The sequence below is a fragment of the Penicillium brevicompactum genome (assembly GCF_028827555.1).
Source record: "Penicillium brevicompactum strain IBT 35665 chromosome Unknown utg000005l_segment0_segment0, whole genome shotgun sequence".
Lineage (NCBI taxonomy): Eukaryota > Fungi > Ascomycota > Eurotiomycetes > Eurotiales > Aspergillaceae > Penicillium > Penicillium brevicompactum.
Window position 1 is genome coordinate 947,823 of NW_026623208.1, and position 21,638 is coordinate 969,460.

At 48.5% G+C, this 21,638-nt stretch overlaps 10 protein-coding genes across 10 annotated transcripts; 7 read left to right on the forward strand and 3 right to left on the reverse strand.

The window, feature by feature from the left end:
- Positions 1-406: 406 nt before the first annotated feature.
- Positions 407-2,101, reverse strand: N7506_006172 (uncharacterized protein; the record flags this gene model as incomplete). The annotated part of the gene is made up of 4 exons (XM_056955465.1): positions 407-421; positions 485-737; positions 793-1,597; positions 1,654-2,101. 4 exons carry the CDS (start codon positions 2,099-2,101, stop codon positions 407-409), a joined length of 1,521 nt encoding a protein of 506 aa, XP_056809799.1.
- Positions 2,102-2,172: 71 nt separating this feature from the next.
- N7506_006173 (uncharacterized protein) lies at positions 2,173-2,580 on the forward strand (the record flags this gene model as incomplete). The annotated part of the gene is made up of 1 exon (XM_056955466.1): positions 2,173-2,580. One exon carries the CDS (start codon positions 2,173-2,175, stop codon positions 2,578-2,580), a length of 408 nt encoding a protein of 135 aa, XP_056809800.1.
- A 1,917-nt stretch (positions 2,581-4,497) lies between these two features.
- N7506_006174 (putative MFS sugar transporter) lies at positions 4,498-6,269 on the forward strand (the record flags this gene model as incomplete). Its single annotated transcript, XM_056955467.1, has 5 exons — positions 4,498-4,532; positions 4,583-4,923; positions 4,979-5,216; positions 5,269-5,792; positions 5,851-6,269. 5 exons carry the CDS (start codon positions 4,498-4,500, stop codon positions 6,267-6,269), a joined length of 1,557 nt encoding a protein of 518 aa, XP_056809801.1.
- Positions 6,270-6,575: 306 nt separating this feature from the next.
- N7506_006175 (uncharacterized protein) lies at positions 6,576-8,440 on the reverse strand (the record flags this gene model as incomplete). Its single annotated transcript, XM_056955468.1, has 6 exons — positions 6,576-6,803; positions 6,856-7,202; positions 7,223-7,382; positions 7,432-7,533; positions 7,584-8,229; positions 8,283-8,440. The coding sequence occupies 6 exons, from the start codon at positions 8,438-8,440 to the stop codon at positions 6,576-6,578; spliced, it is 1,641 nt and encodes a 546-aa protein (XP_056809802.1).
- A 371-nt stretch (positions 8,441-8,811) lies between these two features.
- N7506_006176 (TauD/TfdA family dioxygenase) lies at positions 8,812-10,171 on the forward strand (the record flags this gene model as incomplete). Its single annotated transcript, XM_056955469.1, has 4 exons — positions 8,812-9,070; positions 9,121-9,607; positions 9,655-9,960; positions 10,015-10,171. 4 exons carry the CDS (start codon positions 8,812-8,814, stop codon positions 10,169-10,171), a joined length of 1,209 nt encoding a protein of 402 aa, XP_056809803.1.
- A 994-nt stretch (positions 10,172-11,165) lies between these two features.
- On the forward strand, positions 11,166-12,706 carry N7506_006177 (uncharacterized protein; the record flags this gene model as incomplete). The annotated part of the gene is made up of 5 exons (XM_056955470.1): positions 11,166-11,529; positions 11,585-11,685; positions 11,741-11,903; positions 11,940-12,012; positions 12,064-12,706. 5 exons carry the CDS (start codon positions 11,166-11,168, stop codon positions 12,704-12,706), a joined length of 1,344 nt encoding a protein of 447 aa, XP_056809804.1.
- Positions 12,707-13,774: 1,068 nt separating this feature from the next.
- N7506_006178 (uncharacterized protein) lies at positions 13,775-14,137 on the reverse strand (the record flags this gene model as incomplete). The annotated part of the gene is made up of 1 exon (XM_056955471.1): positions 13,775-14,137. One exon carries the CDS (start codon positions 14,135-14,137, stop codon positions 13,775-13,777), a length of 363 nt encoding a protein of 120 aa, XP_056809805.1.
- Positions 14,138-15,030: 893 nt separating this feature from the next.
- Positions 15,031-16,094, forward strand: N7506_006179 (uncharacterized protein; the record flags this gene model as incomplete). The annotated part of the gene is made up of 2 exons (XM_056955472.1): positions 15,031-15,367; positions 15,424-16,094. The coding sequence occupies 2 exons, from the start codon at positions 15,031-15,033 to the stop codon at positions 16,092-16,094; spliced, it is 1,008 nt and encodes a 335-aa protein (XP_056809806.1).
- A 1,241-nt stretch (positions 16,095-17,335) lies between these two features.
- N7506_006180 (uncharacterized protein) lies at positions 17,336-17,656 on the forward strand (the record flags this gene model as incomplete). The annotated part of the gene is made up of 1 exon (XM_056955473.1): positions 17,336-17,656. One exon carries the CDS (start codon positions 17,336-17,338, stop codon positions 17,654-17,656), a length of 321 nt encoding a protein of 106 aa, XP_056809807.1.
- Positions 17,657-18,424: 768 nt separating this feature from the next.
- Positions 18,425-20,701, forward strand: N7506_006181 (uncharacterized protein; the record flags this gene model as incomplete). The annotated part of the gene is made up of 3 exons (XM_056955474.1): positions 18,425-18,446; positions 18,493-18,874; positions 18,925-20,701. The coding sequence occupies 3 exons, from the start codon at positions 18,425-18,427 to the stop codon at positions 20,699-20,701; spliced, it is 2,181 nt and encodes a 726-aa protein (XP_056809808.1).
- Positions 20,702-21,638: the final 937 nt, after the last annotated feature.

Genomic DNA, 21,638 nt, shown 5'->3' on the forward strand with positions numbered 1-21,638 from the left:
ATGCATGTCTCACTCGGACCACGACCATCCATCTAAGACCAAAGTAACACAATCTAATGGACTTGGGAATTCATGTGATTGGAATGCTATCTGCTGAATTAGCCGTGGGGGAATTGCTCAATCGAGTATGCCAGTGCTTGTCTTGCTGCGCCAAATGGGACAAATGAGTGAAAATGCATATAGCTAATGGCGAAATGATATCATAAATAGCCACTGGAAAAGGGGTATCATAATGTATTTTGTGCATGGGGAATGTGAAATATTTTTGGGGGTCCTTAACAGGCCCTTGGAAAGTGAGAAACCCTGCCATGACGAGGGGCTGAATGTTGCTGAATATGAATGTGCTGAGAACGAAAGTCTGCAGTTCGCAATGAGACTTGGGAGCGAGTAAGAGCAGATCGACAGATTAGCCATAGATGGACTAGTGACAAAGCAGACTATATCAGTATAAGAATTCCAATAAAGCAGTAGTAATAGAACATACCTCTTTCTCACGGGCAGACTTGAGATTGAGATGGAAGTCACGCCACAATTTGTCAACTTCACCAGTGAAGACCATCCTGTCAAGGACCTGATTTGCATGCCGAGTCCTGCGCTTGATGCTCAGGTTGTTGCGTTTCAGAACCTCGTCGTCATCCATGAGGCCAATGCGATCAAGGTGATCAATGACCCATTCATTTAGGTGGTGGCGCCAATGTGTGAGCGTGTGAGCGAGCACAGCTCGGGATTTGCATTGCCTGGAAGAATAGAAATGTCAGATAAATTTCAATAAAAAGTGAAATTTTAACTCACTTTCCCAGGTAGAAATGGACGTGCTCATCGGGAATGACATGACCATTGCGGTCCCGATCGTTTCCATCGTTGGTGCTCTTGTTGGAATCATCGTTAGAATCACTGTCATCATCGTCGTTCAGAGGCTCTAGAGTTTGCAGCGAGTATGGCTTCCCGAAAAGCCTCATGTCTGCAGAAGCCGGGTGGCCAGATCGTCTGCAGGCATCGCAAGAGTGGTTTTCTTCCGTGGGATAAGCAGAGATGTCCATGTGTGGCCGGGCCTGGAGTGAATAAACGAAGCCCGGGGTCCAAACCGAAGAAATCAGCTGTGATCCAGCTCGACCCTTGACTTCGTCTTCAAGCTTCATGAATGCCATCTCATACATAGCATCGGAGCGAGGAAAAGCTGGGTTGAGTTTGTTGTGGACCATCCAACCAATGACATCTCGGAAATATTCTTTGGGTTGCTTGTATGCGTGGCGAGTGAATTCAAATGGAATCTCCTCAGTAGGGACACCAAGATCATCCTTGTCATCCTTTAAGACAAAGTCGTCTTCGTATCGATCAAGGTCCTCATTTGGATCTATGGTCGATTCCACGTCGCTGTCTTCGTCGTGGTGCTTCCAGAGACCTTGGCCAGAAGGGCTAGCGCGGCCCGTCACCTCTTCAACGTCAGAACCGGAAGTTCCTTCGGCGTCGTCTTCGGCGTCGTCTTCGCTCTGCTCTTTCAGGCCTGCGCGTCTGCGGCGCAAAACTTCAAGTTGTTTCAGCCTCTTGTCGCGCGCGGTTTCAACGTTCCGGCCACGAGTGCGAGTGTTTTTCACGACTGCATAGCTTATTAGTATAGGGGAAAAATGTATGTGGACATCTTTTGAATCTCACCTGAATCTTGAAGATCTACCAGATCCTCCTCAATATCAAGCTTAGATTGCTTCGAGGTATGACGGGGTGTATGCGGAATTTGGGCGTTGTCAATTTCTGGACCACGTCTCAGCCTTTTCATAGGCGAGGATGCCACCGGTTGATCGGAATCGTCACTTTCCTTGACATCAACGGGGTTTCGTGTTCTGCGCTTTCTGGCGGTTGACGGGGCCACGATTTCGTTTTCGTCCTCGGAGCTTAGTGAGGGGGAAGTGCGAGCTAACTGCGCGGGCTTTGTTCGCTTTCTCGCAGAAGCGACAACCGGTTCGTCGTCGTCGCTCACGATGATTGGCGAGGTCGCCTTGCGTTTAGGTGCCCGGCGGGGCTTTGTCAGCTCCTCCGGGTCGGTGTCCGCGGCGCCCTTCGGCGCAAATCGCAACGCCTGCTGGAACTTCTTTGCGCGAGGCATTTTCGACGGTTTGGGTGAAATGTTGATGGTGTCGGGTTCGGGTTCGGGTTCGGATTGAGATTGAGATTGAGATGGAGGTTGAGATGGAGATGGAGATTGAGGTCCGGGTCCGGGTCCGGGTCCGGGTCCAGGTTGCGGTCCAGGTTCGAGTTCAGGTTGAGATTCAGGTTGAGGTCCACGTTCAGGATTGGGTTGAGATCCAGGTTGTGGTCCAGGTTCAGGATTGGGCTGAGGTTCACGTCCTGGTCCAGGTTCGAGTTCAGGTTGAGGTCCACGTTCAGGATTGGGTTGAGGCTCACGTTCACGTCCACGTCCACGTTCAGGTTTGGGTTGAGGTCCACGTCCACGTCCACGTTCAGGTTTGGGTTGAGGTCCACGTTCACGTTCACGTTCGTCAGGTTCGTCGGTTTGAGCGGGCGAGCGACGCAACATTCGCTTCAGATCGACGGAGAAGATGGATTCATCGGAGGAGTCGTTGATCGGTGTATCTTGCGTGGGAAGTTTGTCTCATTTATTTAGCTCATCGGCGCTGCCTAAATACAAAGCACGGGACATACTGTTCTTCCTAGATGTGGAAGAGCTCTGCTGCGTCGTAGAAGACAGCGGTTGTTTCTTCTTTGGCAAAGCTTGACGGATGGTTTCCACCGGCTTTTTGGTATTTGTTGTCCCTGATCTGCCATTGTTGTATGTCAGGGTGGCGTAGCGACTGGTTTCCTCTGGATCTGCTTCGTGCGAAGGCGCGGCTGCCGATGGGGCAAAAGCGAGTCGCGTCTGCTTTTTCTTCACACTGCGCGGTGGCATATTGAATGGATAACCAGCAAAGCTGGTTGGGTATCAGTAGCAAAGAGGGCACTCCATGTAGGCGGCGGCTCTTGGTCCAAAAAGTAGCATTTGTCCAAAGAAGCATAACCCAAAAAGTTTGGTCGTTGCGTGGATCGCGATCAAATCGCGAGAACACGTGATCACTATAACCAGAGTCGGGTTGTACATCTAGATTGTTCTAATTACGCAAATATAGAAAATTGTTAGGCTTATTGTTTGTTAAATGTTTGTTAGAAGCAGGTGGCTAGCTCGGTCTGTTTGACCGTTGATGCTACAAATTGTTGATCTGGGTGTTATACAGACCCGTGGACGTGAAAGGTGCCTCAGCACGACATAATTTAATTTATTAACTCTGGATGCGACCAGTTGCCAAAATGAAAGATCTTGTGAATTAAATCACTGGCTCACTGGCTCACTGGCTAGAAAGCTAGATCAAGCTGCTTTTACTACTCTGTATAGTCCGTAGTGTTAAGGAATCTCCATGGAGGTTGAATGTGGGGATTTAGCCCTACGATCTACAACAACCCAGGAATTTACGGAGGCCCTAATTTGGTGGCACAAACACCATGTCGCCTGTTTATATGTTCTAGATCTGCTTTACTGTTTCTTTTTGTTTTCTTTTTGTTTTCTTTTTGTTTTCTTTTTGTTTTCTTTTGGCATGTTGTTCGCCTACTTGACCGCCATTTACCCATTCAAAGATGCCCGTTATTCGTTGGCAGAGTCTTCAACGTGTCCAACATAAACAGCATCTGACAGTGGTTTCCATGGATCTGCGATCATACGTCCTCGCTTTCATTTGTATTTCAGACAGTGAAAGGGCACACGGGCCTCTACTTTCATTTAGTGTCAGCATCAGATAACACCTACTGGAAGAACTGCAGTCAGCCCTATCTTGCCCAGACAAGAAGCACGGTGCCAAGTCCAGTGGCACCTCGCTTATTATTTCTTCGTTACTTTGAGGCGTTGCTGCTTCTTAAGTATCCCTTTTTTTTGCTGCTTCCTACAGTATTTACCCTATTGGTGGAGTCGACTTTCTCCTATCGCCTCACGCGCCGATTCGTGGAAACCCAGCACTTCATTTTCCCCGGAACAAAATATCCTCGAACCCCAGATTGTCGTGACCCCAGATTGGAACTTTGGATTCTGGGGTGTTTTGAGCCAATGAGGATTTATCCAGGAGACCTAAATACTCTGCCATGTGCAGTTGACTCCGCGATACCCCACCACTCAGACACAGCTCCGCATTATCAAAATGCCAAATGATCTTAGCGTGTCCGGGGTTAGTGATTCTGGGATAGTCTGATTTGCGCCATGGCGCTTTTCCTCTCACATGGCTTGGACCTTGGTCTTGCCCCCCGGGACACTCCAGCCGGCTCATATATAGATTGGGCTGTCACCCGTCAGCCGAGTTGTGCGCTGAACTGCACTTTACTGTGAATCAACTCCTTTCATTACCCCAGAGGGACTGTTGTTACTCTTTTCTGTTTTTGGGAGCTTACTGCACACTCTAGGCGTGGACCTGTCGTGCTTTCAATCACACCCGATCAGTTCCAAGGTTTAGATCAGTCTTCAAGATGGGGTTGATGAGCGCTAAAAGAGCGTACAATTGGTACGTGAACAACTATTTTTTCATGATTCAAATCTAACGCCAGACTCTAGGTACATATCTCTAGTTGCAGCATCATGTATGGTCCTTTATGGCTATGATGCATCCGTTTTCAACTCCGTTCAAGGCTCCAAGAACTGGTTAGCATGGATGAACAACCCGAACGCAAATACGATCGGTGCAATCAACACAGCATACACAGTTGGGGCTATCTTTGGTGGATTCTTTCTTGGCGGCCCATGTGCAGACTTCTTGGGCCGCAAGATGGGAATGGGAATTGGCTGTGTTTTAGTCATTGTCGCTACCTTCATGCAAACATTCACACCTCGCCACAACCTGGCTTGCTTCCTTGCAGGCCGGTGCATCATTGGTATTGGTCAGGGTATTGCATTAAGTAAGAATTCCGAATCGAGTATTGCATATTGAGACTGACGAGAATGACTTTGCAGCCGCCGGCCCCATCTACATTGGCGAACTCGCGCCTGCTGAGATCCGCGGCAAGATCATGACTTTCTGGCAGATGTTCTATTCTGTAGGATCTTTCATCTGTTTCTGGATCAACTTTGCTTGCACCAAGCATGTTGCCAGACTAGGTGAGTGGGATTGGAAGATGGTTGTGGTCTTCCAACTCCTTGTCCCGGTCATGATCCTCGCCCTCCTGCCTACTGTCCCCGAAAGTCCTCGCTGGTAATTTATCCCAATGTGTGCTATGAACTTCAATGATGCTGACGAAACTCAGGTATGTGAAGAAAGGAAACCGCATCGAGAAGGCCCGTGCCGCTCTTCAAAAGGTCCGCGACACCGAAGAAGAGGTAGAGCAAGAGCTCCTCGAGATTCGCGAAGCCATCGAATACGAGAAAGAAGCTATCTCCGGCAACTACTCTGCTCTCTGGAAGGACAAATCTCTCCGCAAGCGCATGGCTTTGGCACTCGTTCTTAATGCCGGCCAGCAGGTTACTGGACAAGGCTCCCTCAACTCATACTCGACCAAGATCTACAAGAAGGTGTTCACTAGCGACAGCCAGATTGCACTCATCAACGCTCTCAACGCCACATTTGGTATTCTTTTCACTCTTAATGCCGTCTGGATTATTGATCGATTCGGAAGAAAATTCCTTTTGATCGTCGGTGGCATCGGCATGGGTCTCTGCATGATCATCGTTTCTGCTGTCGAGACCGAAACGCCAGTACTTGCCAACGGCGCCAAGTCAGAACCTGTTGGTATATCGATTGTGTTCTTACTATTCTTATTCATCTTCTTCTGTGAGTCCCCTTTCGTCTTAATTTGTTCAAGAGGCTTCTCTAACCATTTCATCTACAGACAAACCATCCTGGGGGGCAACTGTGTGGATTTGGACATCCGAAATCTTTTCCATGAACGTCCGCGCCCAGGCCGTGGGCATGGCATCACAGACACAAAACGTCGCCAACGCTATTGTCCAACAGTTTTTCCCTATCTTCCTGGACAATGAGGGCTTCTACGCCTTCTACATGTTTGCCGGAATCAATTTCTTGCTTGCTGTATTTGTTTTCTTCCTGATCCCCGAGACCAAGCAGGTTCCTTTGGAGGAGATCGATATTCTGTTTGGTGGTACCAATCATGTTGCCCAGGGAGAAGAGGTGTTGGCTCAACAAAAGGAGATGAGGATGAACGATGAGACTAGTGAAAAGCCTGGTGCTGTCACAGTTGAACATGTTGGGGGAAATAAATCGCCACATGGCGGCAACTCCGGCATATAGTCATGATGTCTTTGTGGCATCGAATATCGATATGAAATCGACTGCTGTCTAAAGTAAGTGGTCTATAATACTAGTTTGTGAAGTGTTAATGTGAAATTCTTTACTTCGTATCCATGGGTTCCAGTCTATAGCAACCTTGGAAGGTTTCCAAGTTTAGGTTCAGGTAGGGAATATTCATGGAATGGCCTCGGGAATCCACGGATGAGCGGAGTAATATTGATAGAGGTAGACTCTACCTAGTTTGGCCTGCGTTATTAATTATGCACATAGCTCGAAATTTTATCCCACTGCTCTTCTGACAAATACTCAATTCCTGATCATCTTATACCGTGACACCTGAGATCCATCACTGAGTTCAATAGCTTTCAATTCAAGCCTGTAGTTGAAGATCCATGGCAATAGAACAAATCGGCCGACGTAGTATATGATACCCAGAGAGAGAATTGCCAAAGCCACAACGGGCGATAGATAGTAAGGTAGACTAGTGCTTCCCTTTCCATTGGGAGGTGGCACGAAAGGCATGACAAGGAGGAACTAGTGGTAATTGTCAGTATTGCAATCTGGGTAGATGAAAATAGTTGCTCACAATGCTTCCAGCTAGATAGAATGCAAGAACAGCCCATGGAGCCTTGAAACCTGAGTTCAAGTCTTCGCTTTTTGACAGACGCAGCTTCATCAACCCAGCTGTGACGGCTGCGAGAAGGAGCACTGTTGGGTAAGAGTTGAGACCAACAACAAAATCGAATGCATCACCCGCAGGAGGGGCGCAGATAAAAAGGACTGTGACTCCTAGATGGATTGCCAATGCCCAGATGGGTGTTTTGAATGGTCGATTTTGCATAAGAATGTTCGGGAATGGCATGATTCCGTCCTTAGCTAATTCTTGGATAACGCGAGCTGTCATATCCGTCAGCACGACTCCCTCAAAATACACTGCATCGAAAAATACTTACGGACTGTGAACGCAATTCCCAGAAGATGACCAATAGCAGAGATGGCCACCAGTGCTGGGAGAGCTTTTGTGGCTGCCGATGCACCGAAGACATTCCTAAAGAGGGATGCGGCAATCGTCAAATCAGATGCTAAGAATTCTTCTCTTGATACACCAGCAAACTAGTAAATTTGGTTAGAGAAAAGTCTTTGTGTGGAGGGTTATTCATACATATGCGATGTTCGCAAGGAGGTAAAGCACCGTGATGCTACCCATGGCAGTAGGAATCGCGATTTTCAGCGTCCGCTGAGGGTTCTTGACTTCCGAAAGAACCTAAAAAAGCTATTAGCATATTTATCTCATATTTTGGTGAGAAGATGTACCATGTTCAAGTTGTCATATCCATGGAATGAAAATATCGCATCCAACAGGGCTGTACCGATGTTGTACCCATTGTTCGAAGTGCCTTGGAAAGAGGTAGATAGATCAAAGTTGTGTGGGTTAGGAATGTTGAGATGGCCACCCAGGGCTGCAAATCCAGTACAAACAATAAACAAAAGAATGAAGAGCTTGACTGCACTCATCATGTCTTGCACATATCGGCCAATTCGCGGAGCAACAGTGTGCATGCCCACTGCAAATGCAGTTGCTGCGATCGCTAATCCTCTCAGCTTCCATGTCGTTGATTCGACACCTGCAGCTTTGAGAAGATAGGAAGCGCAGGTAATGGCATTGCTGGCAGACACCTCTACTTTCATTAGAACCCCATTTTGATTGTCGCAACATGCATCAGGCAGAGACTCACGTAGGAAGACGCAATAGAACAAATAGATACAAGTCATCATGAGTTTTGGTGAGAAAGATCGCTCGAGGTATAATTTCATGCCTCCGGATCGAGGAATGATACTGCCAAATTCGAGCATAACCAATGCGCCGCATGTTGAGATCGCGCCTGCAATAACCCAAAGAATGAGGGCCATCCCTGGGCTACCGCTCAGCTTGAAGATAGACGCGGGCGTGGAAAAGATTCTACATGCTGTAGTTTAGCAATTTTTATGACAAAACATAGTCAATTGACTTACCCAGCTCCCACAATCTTGTTCACAATCAATGAAACGGCTCCAAAGACTCCGATTCTGCGATCTTGTAAAATGTGAGATTCGTCCACTTTTTGAACATTTTCGCCTGAGCTATCGGTCGAGCAGGACTCGAAGGTCCTTGGCTCAGGTTTTTTAAACATTTTTTGATGTTCATATTGAGCATCAAGCTTGGAACTAAATATTAAATAAGAAATCAGCCCTGGACGCCATTCCCGGCGTGGCTATTGCGAGGGTTGCTAGACAGATGATGCGATCATGTTTACTGATTGGCCTCTACGTAACAAAAATAAAAACCCTCCGGTGCTAATAACAATCAGATCGTTGTGGTTGGTGATTCCGCACTTTGCGGGGTCGGTGTCGTGATAGCTGCGTGGTTTCAATTTAGTAAGAACATGAAATTCCAGAATCGCGAGTCAAACAAACTCACCGAAGTCCAAGGTTGTTTTCTGTTAAATGAATGTTGCTTTTCTCTCATTTTGAAAAAAAAAAAAAAAAAAAAAACATAGCCAACATGTCCACCGTCGAGACCATTACTGTGCCAAGGCAGCCTGACATTCAGTACCACCCTGACTATGAAAAGTACAAGGAACGCACTCGTCAGCGCAAGGAGACTGAGACACTGCAAACAACTTTGCCTGCGGGATTCCCACAGAAGCTAGTCTCCCCGCTGGTTTGGGAAGGGAGTGAGGTTGTGAAAGGAGAAAATTGGATCTACCACTTGAAGGATGCTGAGTTGGAGGAGGTCGACGCTGCTTTGAAGAGTTTCAAAGGTATATACGGTTGCGATCACAATGGAGTTTTTCAATCTCTGACTTGATAGCTCTCAATCTTTCTCTCGGAAATATTAACGAGTCCACCTTCCCGCTGCCTACTCTTCGACCTACACTTCGAGACCTTTCGAAAGAGCTTCACGCCGGCCGGGGTTTCTTTGTGCTACGTGGCTTGCGCGTTGACGATTACTCTCGTGAAGACAACATCATCATCTATACTGGCGTTTCGTCTCATGTTGGTAGCATTCGAGGCCGCCAGCAAGACACTCGACTGGCCAACGGTACATCGCCTGTGATTTCCCATATCAAAGATCTCACAACCACGTTTGAAGCGGAAAAGATTGGCGCGCCTTCCAATACTGCCGATAAACAAGTCTTCCACACCGATGCAGGCGATATCATCTCGCTTCTATGTTTGAACCCTGCCGCAGAGGGAGGAGAAAGCTATCTATCCAGCAGTGGACATGTGTACAACATTCTAGCCAAGGAGAGACCCGATTTGATCCACACCCTATCTCAAGATTGGCCCGTCGATGGGTAAGAGCTAACCCATGCAATGACAATTTCCACACTAATCTGCCCAGGTTCAATAACCCGGCCAAGCCCTATGTCCTGCGCCCTCTTCTTTACCACCAACCCGCCACGGATTCCACCCCCGAGCGAGTTTTGATCCAATACGCAAGACGCTACTTCACTGGCTTCCAGGCCCAGCCTCGATCGAAGGATATTCCCCCGATCACCGAAGCGCAAGCCGAGGCTCTTGATGCGCTGCATTTCTTGGCGGAAAAGCATCGTGCCGTTCTAGACTTCCAAAAGGGCGATGTGCAATATGTGAATAACCTTAGTATTTTCCACGCGCGGAATGGTTTCAAGGATGCGCCGGGGAAGCAGTAAGTCTCGTCATTCCGCCATACATCATACCAAGTGCTGACCACCTGCCAAAGGCGTCATTTGCTGAGAATTTGGCTGCGTGACCCTGAGAACGCGTGGGAGACCCCTCAGCCGCTCCAACATCGCTGGGACACAGTCTACAAGGATGTTGCCCCCGATGAGCAGACGTTCCCCTTGGAGCCCATACTTCGTAAGAACGTGGGATCATAGGCTAACGATGCATTGCTAGTTGATAAACTCCGTATAGTCAGTTCAGTTCGAAATGCAGATCCCAGTAGTGTTATTTTCTAGTCCTTTCTGATTGGGCCTTCGGTCAAACATTTGCCTTCACAGATCTTGGCTGTGCGTCAAATTAGCGGAATGCCGTTCCGGGTCCCATTCCGCAATCCAAGCTCGATCGGCTTAAGTGGCTTGACCAGAATCTTGAAAGCTCGCATTGATCAAATCCAAGGCTGGGTGGAAGTTTTCTGCAAGCTGGAGGACTACTGACGGCTTTTCAAGGCTGTGAATGTTATTCGCATTGGTCAATATGTGCCACTATCTCTCTTTTGGTTGGGTACGAACGGCCGCTTCCTTTGTTTTTTTGGTCTGTTGGGACCTGGGGTCCTGTACGGAGTGCGAAGTATGCGTATGAGCCAGCGGCCAACATATCCCGAGGTCAGTTCCAAGCAAGGAGATATGCCTTGTGCATGCATGCTCTACCGAAATCATTACCCTATACTCACTTACCTCAAGGAGAGCGTGGTTTGTCGGCGTAGCTCACAGTTCTTTGTCCAGCACGCTTCCGTACTTCCAATTTGTATCACTGATAATCTGGCCCGATCGACATGTCAAACCAAACCTAGTCTCTCTTGGCATGTTCAGCGCGGAACTGATGTTCTGGGTGCGATCAAAGAATGCGGAATTAAAGTTGGCAGTGCGGGGGTGGAGCTCAACAGTACCCCGGATTCTTCCCCATCTATACAGCTACCCACAGCGGGATACATTTAAACCCCCTTATCTCGCACTATTGTCCTCAATCTTACACTGACTGTTAAAATTAACAATCAACCTCGTTGACTCAAAGCACGTCTACCATGGACCTTGAAAAAGAGCACCATGAGACGGTCGAAGACGTGAAGTCTACTACGTCAGTGCCCGAGATCGACCGGGCAGCCGAAAAAGATTGCTGTGGAAACTTGACATCCATGTCGTTCCAATTTTGATGTTTTTGTTCTTACTTGCCTTCCTCGATCGAATCAATATTGGCAATGCCCGGCTACAGGGCCTTGAAAAGGATTTGGGCATGGAAGGGCATGACTACAATATCGCGCTGTTCATCTTCTTCATCCCATATATCTTGTTCGAGGTTCCTAGTAATTTGGTCTTGAGAAAGGTGCCACCATCGTGGTGGTTAAGTGGAATTATGTTTCTTTGGGGTATATCAACCATTTCCAACGTTCCGAAGTCGTGGATTGCGCTGACTTTTACAGGAATCATCACCACTTGCCAAGGAGTAACGCAAAGCTTCGGTGGTCTTGTCGCGTGTCGGTTCTTATTAGGGGTGTTCGAGGCTGGATTCATGCCTGGTAAGTCACGACTCACGATTTACCTTGCCGGCTAGAGCCCGCGCTGATTTCACAGGCTGCATTTACTTGATCGCGATGTATTACAAACGCCATGAGTTGCAATGGCGACTCAATGTGTTCTTCAGTGCAAGCATTCTGGCCGGTGCTGTCAGCGGAGTACGTATAGCCCCATCAAATAGTCAGGCGTCGTGCTAATATCACCTTGCTTTAGCTTCTTGCTTATGCCATAGCCAAGATGGATGGAGTCGCTGGATACAGTGGCTGGCGCTGGATTTTCATAATCGAAGGATTGGCCACGGTCGCTGCTGCCATCGCCGCCAAGTTCTTGATTGTCGATTGGCCTGAGCAGTCAACATTTTTGAATGATCAAGAGCGTGCGTTGCTGATTCAAAGATTATCCGAAGACCGAGGTGAGGCACAGATGAACCGCTTCGACAAACCAGCCATCAAGCGCACATTCACAGACATTAAACTATACTTGGGGTAAGTTGGGTGATTCGCTATAGCAAAACCGTCTCTAACAGCTGATGCTAGCCCAATCATGTACTTTGGCATTGTCAACACCGGGTACGCAACATCATTCTTCACCCCGACAATCCTCAAACAACTCGGTTGGACCTCCGTTCGAGCCCAAGTCATGAGTATCCCGATCTACCTCGTGGCAACGGTAATTGCATTAACAACAGCTTTCGCAAGCGATCGACTCCGCCACCGCTTCGCCTTCACAATCACAGGCTGCATAATCGCCACGATCGGATACGTCCTTCTACTGTGTCAAAGTTCAGTACCTGTAGGCGCACGATACTTCGCGCTCTATGCAATCACAGGCGGTGGCTACATGACGCAGCCGATCTTGATGGGCTGGCTGAGCAATAACATGGCTGGGCATTATAAGCAGTCTATTGCGTCGGCTATGCAGATCGGATTTGGTAATTGTGGCGGCCTGGTTGCCAGCAATGTTTTCTTCGATTCGGAAGCCCCGACATATGTCACTGGGTTCGGCGTCAGTCTCGGTATGGTGTGGATCTGTGGGGTGGCGTGTGTTGTGTTCTTTGCTTATTTGCATCGCGAGAATCGGAACCGCGAACAAGGCAAAAGGGATCATCGGTATCAGTGGGCTCAAGAAGAGTTGGAGAATCTTGGCGATGATCATCCTAGTTTCAGATTCACATACTAGGCACTCCATGAAGTCATCAATACTTTTCTGTCATAACTATGCGGTCCACAGTAACTACGATGGGTGATGGTCCCTGGAAATGGAGATTGCCAGGAATTGCTGGGCCAAGAAATATTTTGCAGAAGCTGCAACGGCGAAAGGAGGTGTCTAAGTCAGTGCCCTTCTGTAAAAAGATAATAATGAAAGAAAAATGAAGAAATTTTGTCAAAAAAAAAAAAACTTGTACAGATGAAAAGAAGTGAGGATGACGAGGTCAGGGGAATTCAAGCCTGAACTTCAAGGCATCAATCCGAATATTCTTAGCCCCACTTCCATCAACATTTCGCGTCGCGTTCCTTCGCGCCATTCAAATTCACATATCTGCCCATCATGTCTGATGAGATCTGACGTGGCAATTTCTCCTACGCCAATGGCGTTTTACGAGCAGAACCCGGCCACATGGCCCGCATTGAAGGCCCCAAACTCCGGGACATGTTTTTGCCAAAGTTGTCAACCGATGCAACTAAGGCATTAAACCAAAATCCGGATTTTGTTCGCTCTCAATTGACTCACTACGGAGTGGAATTTGAGGAGAAAGAATTCAGCGGAAAGGGAACCACCCTATTGAAAAAAGCCATCCAGGAGGGCAAGTGCGATGAAGTCCCTCAATCCATACTTGATCTCCAAGATGAGATGTACCATGAATGGCTTGAGGCTTGTGATCCTCGGCGGCTGAAGTTTCGTCCTGAGTGGATCATGGATAAGTACTTTCTACAAGCTGGTCAACCGCAGCCCACCAAGACCACGACTGTCATTGATATATTATTTCCAAGGAACAGTTCTGCTGGACCGGAACCATTGATGGAAGCCGCTGCCAAGATACCTGGTCTCCACTCTATAATGCGGTTTTTTTCCATGACACAAGTTCTTTTCCTGGGCTGGGATTCTGCAGCTGTGAAAAAGACTGCCAATGAGCACGCGGACCGAAAAAGAAAAGAGCTTCAGAAGAGAGAAGACGACCGCAAGGCTGCTGAAGAAATCCAGAGGGGCTTGCGAAGGCAGCTGCATCTGGATTATATCGAAAGAAGGTCAAAGGGTCAAGCCAACGCATCCCAGCAGTCGCCAGTTGGCAGTTATACTGTCGATTGCAAGGGCATCCAAGAACAATGGAGCGATATGGACAATCTCAGCATGGATATTCGCACCAGTGATCTGCCCGGGGTTTTCATAGCCGATATTAACTTCGGGATTGTGAAGGGGATTATGATCATCTGCGCCCAGCAGTCTCTCCTGAATGAATACTGCTCCAGTCTCGATGGACATGAAGCAGAGGACTCCGAATTTGGAGACGAGCTCGAATTTGGAGATAGCTTCGGATTTGAAAGCGACCTCAGTTCTGAAAGTGAAAGTGAAAGCGTTCAGCTTGATAAAGATGCTGGACTTATTGAACATGGCGAAGAAGGATTAGACGAAGAAGACGAAGACGACGAGGAGGAAATCGACGAGGAGGAACAATCTTATCGTGCTGTCGCTCACGCTGCGGCGGCGGCGGCGTCAAAGGACCTTCTGTCGGCCTCCAAGAGAAAAGCACCCGCTTCGGAGTCCACAAGCTCAAAGAAACAAAAAACCACAGATGTCCAGCCTGGAAAATACTTCCTGCAGCTCAGATGTTACGAAACTGGTGAGGGTGAAGTTCAGGAGCCAGGGGATGGCACGATCACATTCCAGAATGGCACCTTCGACAGCTTCGTTGGAGACGCGGAGTTGCCCTTCGTCAGCGGTGAGGGATCTGGAATGTTCAGCGCATACATGATCTCCGATTTGCCCCGTTAATTTGAAAGCAAACTGGAAAATTTTCGATGGAGATCAGTGTGCATATGACATCTGGAGAATGGAACTTGTGAAGAAAGAACTACAATGTCCTCTGCTCCAAGGTCTTTGTCGATGCAAATTGGGAGTCTTCCTGTGGACACAGTACGAGTTGGAAGAGGCACCATGTATATATTCAGATACCCCAGGGTTGACACCAGAAAATGAAGATTCTAGAGGATCATCAACTACGTACTTTCGTAAGAGAGTGAGACAAATTTATATTGAGACCTCTCTTCAATGGCCCACATTGACGAAGATACCAATCAAAGCTCTGAAGAGCAATGTCAACCTTTGACTGCGAGAGTAAGTTGAGCAAGAAAAGAGTGAGGTTCAAGAGGCAATTTGAAAAAATGAGATGGAAAGTGCGGTTGCTCGTGGATATCTTCACCTTCTTCCTCCCCTTCGCATCTCTCGTCAATTTTCCATTCTCATCTTTCCTCTCCTGCTCTCACCCATCTGGGCATTCGCTCATCATGTCTCTCAGCGGCAAGGATGTCCAACGTGATGGCTTTATCTACGGGCTTGAAGGCTTCCGAGCATACCCCGGTCCGATGAAACGAATCGAGGGCCCTCAGCTCCGGCTCATGTTTTTGCCAAAATTGACGTACCAAGCGCAGAGTCTGTTCAGAAGCAATCCAGGTCTCGTCCGCTCCCAATTGAGACACTATGGAGTCCAATTTGATGAGAATAACTTCGCCGGTAGGGGAACTGTTCTGTTGAAGAAAGTCCTCGAACAAGGACAATGCGACCAAGTCCCTCTCTCCATTACCTTGCTACAAGATGAGATGCTTCAGGAATGGCTACATCAATGTAAACCTCATTTGGTCTCCTAGCAGTTTGATTAGTTTGCTGACATCATATTTCAGTTACCGATGCCCAACTGTCTGATCGTCCTGACTTGATGATGGAGAAATACTTCTCGTCCCAAGGCCAGCCTAACCATACCAAATTCGGCGCTGGCGATGTACTTGAGGTTCCATTTGACGGGAGCAATCCCATTCTTCCTTCTCAAATGATGCACGCTGCGAGCCAGCTGATCGGCCTAGGCTATCAACAAACTCCTCTGGGACCTCCCCACGTATTTATGGGCTGGGACACTGACGCTGTGGCGGATGCATCGCGTCAATATGCCCTTCGGGAGTATGAGAAGATTCAAGATGTGAACAGGATAACGATTCAGCGTGACATGGCAGTCCAGGAACTTGCCGATCGTGAGGAAGAGTGGATTAAAAAAGAGAAGATCGACAAAGAGATCGACAAACTTGTGCTTGCCCGTCGACGAGAGTATGAACAATATCTCCGTGAAAGGGAGGAACAGAAACTTCGAGAAGAGAATGAGCTAAGAGCTAATCGGGAAGAGGCACTCCGTGAAAACGAGAAGCAGCGGATTGACCAGGAGATCCAGCTTGAAGAGCAGGACCAGCTTGAAGAGCAGATGCAGTTTGAAGAGCAGATCCAGCTCGAAGAGCAGATGCAGTTTGAAATGCAGAACCAGTTTGAAGAGGAGAAACACGAGACAGCCATGCTCGAGGAATGATCCACAGGACGCTACTCAAAAATGGTCTGAGAGAGCACTACTCTGAGCGGCCTGGGATCGCAGAGCGCTGCCTCCTGGGCGCAGAACAATAATGAGGTGACCAGCCTTTTTCAGCGAAATTGGATTGTCAATTGGGCTCTTAAAAAAACCAGACTCTCAAACCAAGGCTCGATGAACCCAAAGGCGATCAATCTTCAACATTGCAAACAATCTTCTTTTACGCTCCCATGTTGCGAAACGTGCGAGAGCCAAGTTGAATACATTCCAGCGAGCGGCACAATTGAATCAAGACATATGACTGAGCATTGTGAGAAAGCCAAATATTCCCTGGGCAAACTACTTGTTTTCTTGGCGGAAAGTCTTGGGCTTGGCTGTCTGTCAGGCATGAATGGGAATGAACACTACTCGGAGTGGAAGCGTGAGCGTGAACGGCGTGGGTGATTTTGGGCACCAGAAACCACTGTATCAAGATTCACTACGAGGTGAAAGTGAGAAGCTGGAGCAATCGCCTGATATTCAATGTAAGCACAGCAAGATATGACAGAAATTCCAATACTCTACTCTGTTAAGTGCGAATAGTGACCCGTAGGAAACTTTACTTTGACTACTCCCCAAAACGGCAAATATAGAGGGGCGTAATGACTACAGTAATCGATCAAATTATGTTATCTCTTATCTCTGCGACTAGAATGTAGAAATATTTGGTCGAAGTCGGGATTCAAACTTTGGAATGTCACATTGAAATATGAGTGGACTTTGACATTTTAGACTCCATCACACCTTGTGGCCCTACGGAATGGTTGGCCAGTAACTCGCCTTCCGCAAACCCCATTCTGAATGCTCCATTGCGATTCGACCAGCTGACCACGTTCCCTAGGATTCTCCTTCTTTTCTGGAAAGCCTTTACCTGGCGCCCTACGCGTTGATCGGCATCTCGCTCCCGACATGACGTAGTCCGCTTCACACCGGGTTTTCGTCGCACAACCTGCGAGATTGGCAATGCGTTGTGATCGATCGTCCTTTCGTAATTTCGCATTTCAAGGCCAAGCATGACCCACCGCAAAGGTCGTGGGGATCACTCATCCACTACTCTCCACTTGGAGGGTGCAAATATTGAAAACCGGGGATCCAATAGACGCAAGGGCACGACCCCCGCGGGTCCCGCGGAGATAGTACCAGAGTGCATCGAAGGAATACTTAATCGTCGCAGTCCCACTTCCTTCGATCGCTGTGCATCCAAAATGTCCAGATCCCAGTCACCTAAGAAGATGGAGTCTGTTACCTCCGAAGGCCCCTGGAAATCCGAACATCCATTCGGTCCTCCTCACGTTCCTCGTTCACCTCCTGCGGGCATTCAACGGATACGAAACACCTTGCACAAGCTCTCACCCTCAGCCCTCGCGGAAAAGGAACTTCTACGCAAGAAGAACCAGTACAAGAGTCCTCTCACGCAACGCAATGTCGACAATTTCGTCACAGAACAAGAATGCAACGAAGCCTACAAGCCCAATTTACACTCCCCGGAGATCCAAGTCAACGAATGGCTCCAGCGAGTATCTTGATCCCACGCAGCCGGCAGCGATACTTCCAAACGATAGTGAATGCCCCGGATCAACCTCGCACTAGGTTCTTCTGGAACGTTTCACGACTCCCCCGCACGCTACTGCGAACAAACTCAATCCCAGCGCTGGAACAGCCCTTCGGGGGCCATATGACAGGTCTATTGCCCTGTGGGGAAATTAATCGGCCCCCTGGTTACTTTGGTTATGCTTGGCATTAACGTCATCATTTCGGGTATGCTGCGATTAGATTGCTTTGTGCATTCTAGAGGCATTTTGTACACCTTTCCAAGTCCTTTGAGTCGTCAGCCTTGGGGTCAGCCTTGGCTTTCATGATATCATGTACTTTATTCGGGTGCTTCCGGTTGCCGGCATCCGAAAAGGGAACTCCGTTAATTCAAACCCTTCCTAATGAGTCCTGATGGACCTTCCTATACAATTTTATCGTTTCTCTGCTTGAGGCGAAACCACATACTGGTTAAATCTCGCGAGAGTAAATGACCACAGTACAATCACTTTCGTAATAGACCACTACTTCTCAACATGCACAAGTCCCAAACGAGCATCAAACTTTGAATACGAACCCCGGAAAGATCGGCTGCGTGGCGTGTCGTGGAAGGAAACCCGAGACGTTGCGGAGTGAATCGGTGAGCGGGGTAAGTTTAGCGACAACCTCGTATCTTTCCTTGGATCTATACGGACTACCAGTCTACCTACTCCATACAGGCACTGCCATATAGTTTGGGCCTGGAGAGGACCGCAAATCCAAAAATGCCCAGAGTAGCAATCATTGGTACGCCGCATACCTGCTGCTAAATTCAACCTCTAACATCCACCAGGCGCCGGCCCCTCTGGCCTAGTCACAGCCAAAACTCTCCTTCATGACTTCCCCGGTTTCACCCCGGTGATCTTTGACTCCCAGCATGAAGTGGGCGGTCTGTGGAATACTTCGCCAGACGCCAATCAACCGGTCACTCTTGACCCTCAGATGCCAACCAATCTCAGCCGGTTCACGGTTGCTTTTTCCGATCTTGATTGGAAGTCGGTTGTTGACGAGGTACCTGTTTTCCCTCGGGCAAGGCAGGTCGCACAGTACTTAGCTTGTTATGCCGAGCGATATATCTCGAAAGATGTCCTCAAATTGGGGTGCAAAGTTGTGACAACAGAACGCAAGCTCGGCGAAACTAATGCGAAATGGAATTTACAGTGGCTTGAGGAATAGTATGTTTGAAATTGACCGATGCATGGGTGCGACTACTAACAGTTTGAAGTGGCTCATCGACTGAAAAGCTATGCTCAGATGACTTCGACTTTGTTGTCATCGCCACTGGATACTTCGCCGAGAAATACATCCCCAACATCCCAGGAATGGCTGCATTTTCAAACCATGTAATCCACAGTTCTACTCTCCATGGGCTGCGGAAGAGTACGTTCGAAGACCTCGGACACAAGGATATGCAAGGTACAACGCTCGTGATCGGTGGCAGCATGTCAGGCGTCGAAGCCGCATCTGCCGTAGCCCTCAGCCAATCATCCTCTATGCTTGCTAAGAATGACACTTCTGTCATAAATAACAAGGTGCATCATATCCATTCAAGACCGTTCTGGGCTTTACCAACCTACCTCCCCCATGGACCAGAAGACAATCCCTCGTTTCAACCCCTGGACCTCGCAATGTATGACCTAGGTCGCCGGCCCCCGGGGCCAATAGAGTACGCTCTGGGGCCCATCCCGGAAGAAAAGGCAGTCAAGACAAACAGTTATTTCCAATCCCTGCTAGGGACTGATTACGAGAAATTCGCACACATGTCTACGGGACAGACAAAAATCCAGCCCCCATGGGTTGCAATCGGTAATGACTACGCCGAGTTTGTCCGCGCTGGAGCAATCACCGCTTCAATGGGTCGGGTCATCTCCGTACACGCCGATACCGGGCGTGCTTCTGTGAAGTACGCCGAGTCGAATGGGGATGTGAAGACGATTGAAAACGTCGCGAAGATCGTGATGGCTACCGGGTTCACTCCATTCAAGGCCCTTTCCCTTTTACCCGAAGAATTACTTTCGAAACTCGAATACTCCGCTACAGACCCCTTCTCCCCATTGATTCTCGACAAAGGAGGCACCGTCCGCTCAGAGATCCCCGACCTTGGATTCGTCGGCTTCTACCGGGGTCCTTACTGGGGAATCATGGAAATGCAAGCTCGATTCCTCGGCAACCTTTGGTCGGGGACTGAAACAGTCTATACAGAAGGCCAGAAGCAAAGTCTTCGCAGCATAAGGGCTGCAGACCCAGACCTCGCACGTGGCCAATTCCCAATGGGCGACTATGTAGGATTGATGGAGACATTCGCCAAGGAGTTGGGTATCAGTCGCGCGACGGTGAATGGAGACAACCAGAGTGGACCTGCAGTACCTGCACGCTATCAGACTGACACGTCAACGGTGCAATCGACGAGCGAGAGCGAAGCGGCTAGAACATTGGGCGCATTGCGGGATGCGCTTATGCATGATGGAGCTGCAGCTCGGACGGCCGCGGCTTCGGCGATCTTCCGGGCTTTGCAGGGGTCGTGGAAATCCATGCATACTTCAGGGATTGATGAAACGGCTGGGTCTTTAGTCTTTCATCCACGGTATCCGACTAGTGCGGTCTATGATAGGGAATACGTTGTCGAAGGATGTTTGTCTGGCTCTGATAAGATGTCGGAGAAGACGCGGTCTATTTTGCGCTTGGTTGAAACACCGTCTCGCACAACTTCGATCGAGATGTGGTCTGTGGAAGTGGCGGATAAGCGTTCAGCAGCTTGCGTTACTGAACAGTGGCATTTGACCCCTCTTCGTCCAGAATTGGATGGGGATGTGGCTGTTACCGGGGGGTATGTGATATCTGCCAAGAGTGTTGGACCATCTGGAAGCACCTTGTTATACACCTTCCGCTTTAGAGGCGTCTCTATTTCGAGCTGGGAGTGTGTTGAACTCAATGATTCAGCTGGGGAAACGTCGGAGCTTGGTGGGAAAAACTATAGATCTCGAACCATTTATGAGAGATAGTATACATAGCTGCCACCAGTACGGAGTTCTCCGTATAGATATTGAACATCCATGATGTGATATGAGATCAGAATGCTCGAAGAGGAAAGTTCAAGACAGTTTACAAAGCCGTTTTGACTTGGCCGTCTGGGCACTTCAGCCTCGCATAAACATCTCGCGATTCTAGACCCCACTGTAGATGTCACAGTCACCTTGAAGAATTGATTGATCTAAGCGAGAAGTGTCTGGACGGGTCTTGCCGTAGTTCCGCTGGCGCAGTGGTGTTCAATAATCAGCACATAATTGAATCCATACTTCGGTCTCGAGCACTAAGTTTTTCTGCAAGGGGCAGCCTCCCGGCCCGAGGCAACTAGCTACAGCCAAAGGCTAATGCACCATGCACAAACCCTTTAATTCACACCAAATAGCAGAAGAAAAAAAGAAAAAGAAAAGCTCTCGGGGCTGTCCGAGTCTGTGGCAACGGGATCCCGATGTCTCCGGTTTACCATCCATGGTACACATATCTGGAATTGGAAGCTAAAAGACAGAATGGAGGGTCCTCCTTGGGCAAATCCGAGGGCTACAGAATCCAGCCAATCGCTATACATGGATTTCTGAGTACTTGCGATCTACTCAGGTGATCTGGGGTATGCCCGTCAACTTTGGATCAGCAATTAGGGTTTTTTGGTTCGCTGCGGCGCGAAGGCCTTCGGCCGAAACTGACATTTTCTCAGTGGCTACGGAGTATAGGAAACATTTTCCTGGATATAAAGAGCTTAGATACCACTGCACTGCTGTATGCAATTGTGTTTCAGACCAGGACAACCTCAGAATCAAGCTGGGTCCAGATCATCGTCCTCAGGCCCCTTCGCCACATCCTGGCCATTTTATACCAAGCCTCAAAACGAATCGCCTATACCTCAACTGCCTGGAGCTTGAACTTTCCAGCAAAGTTAAC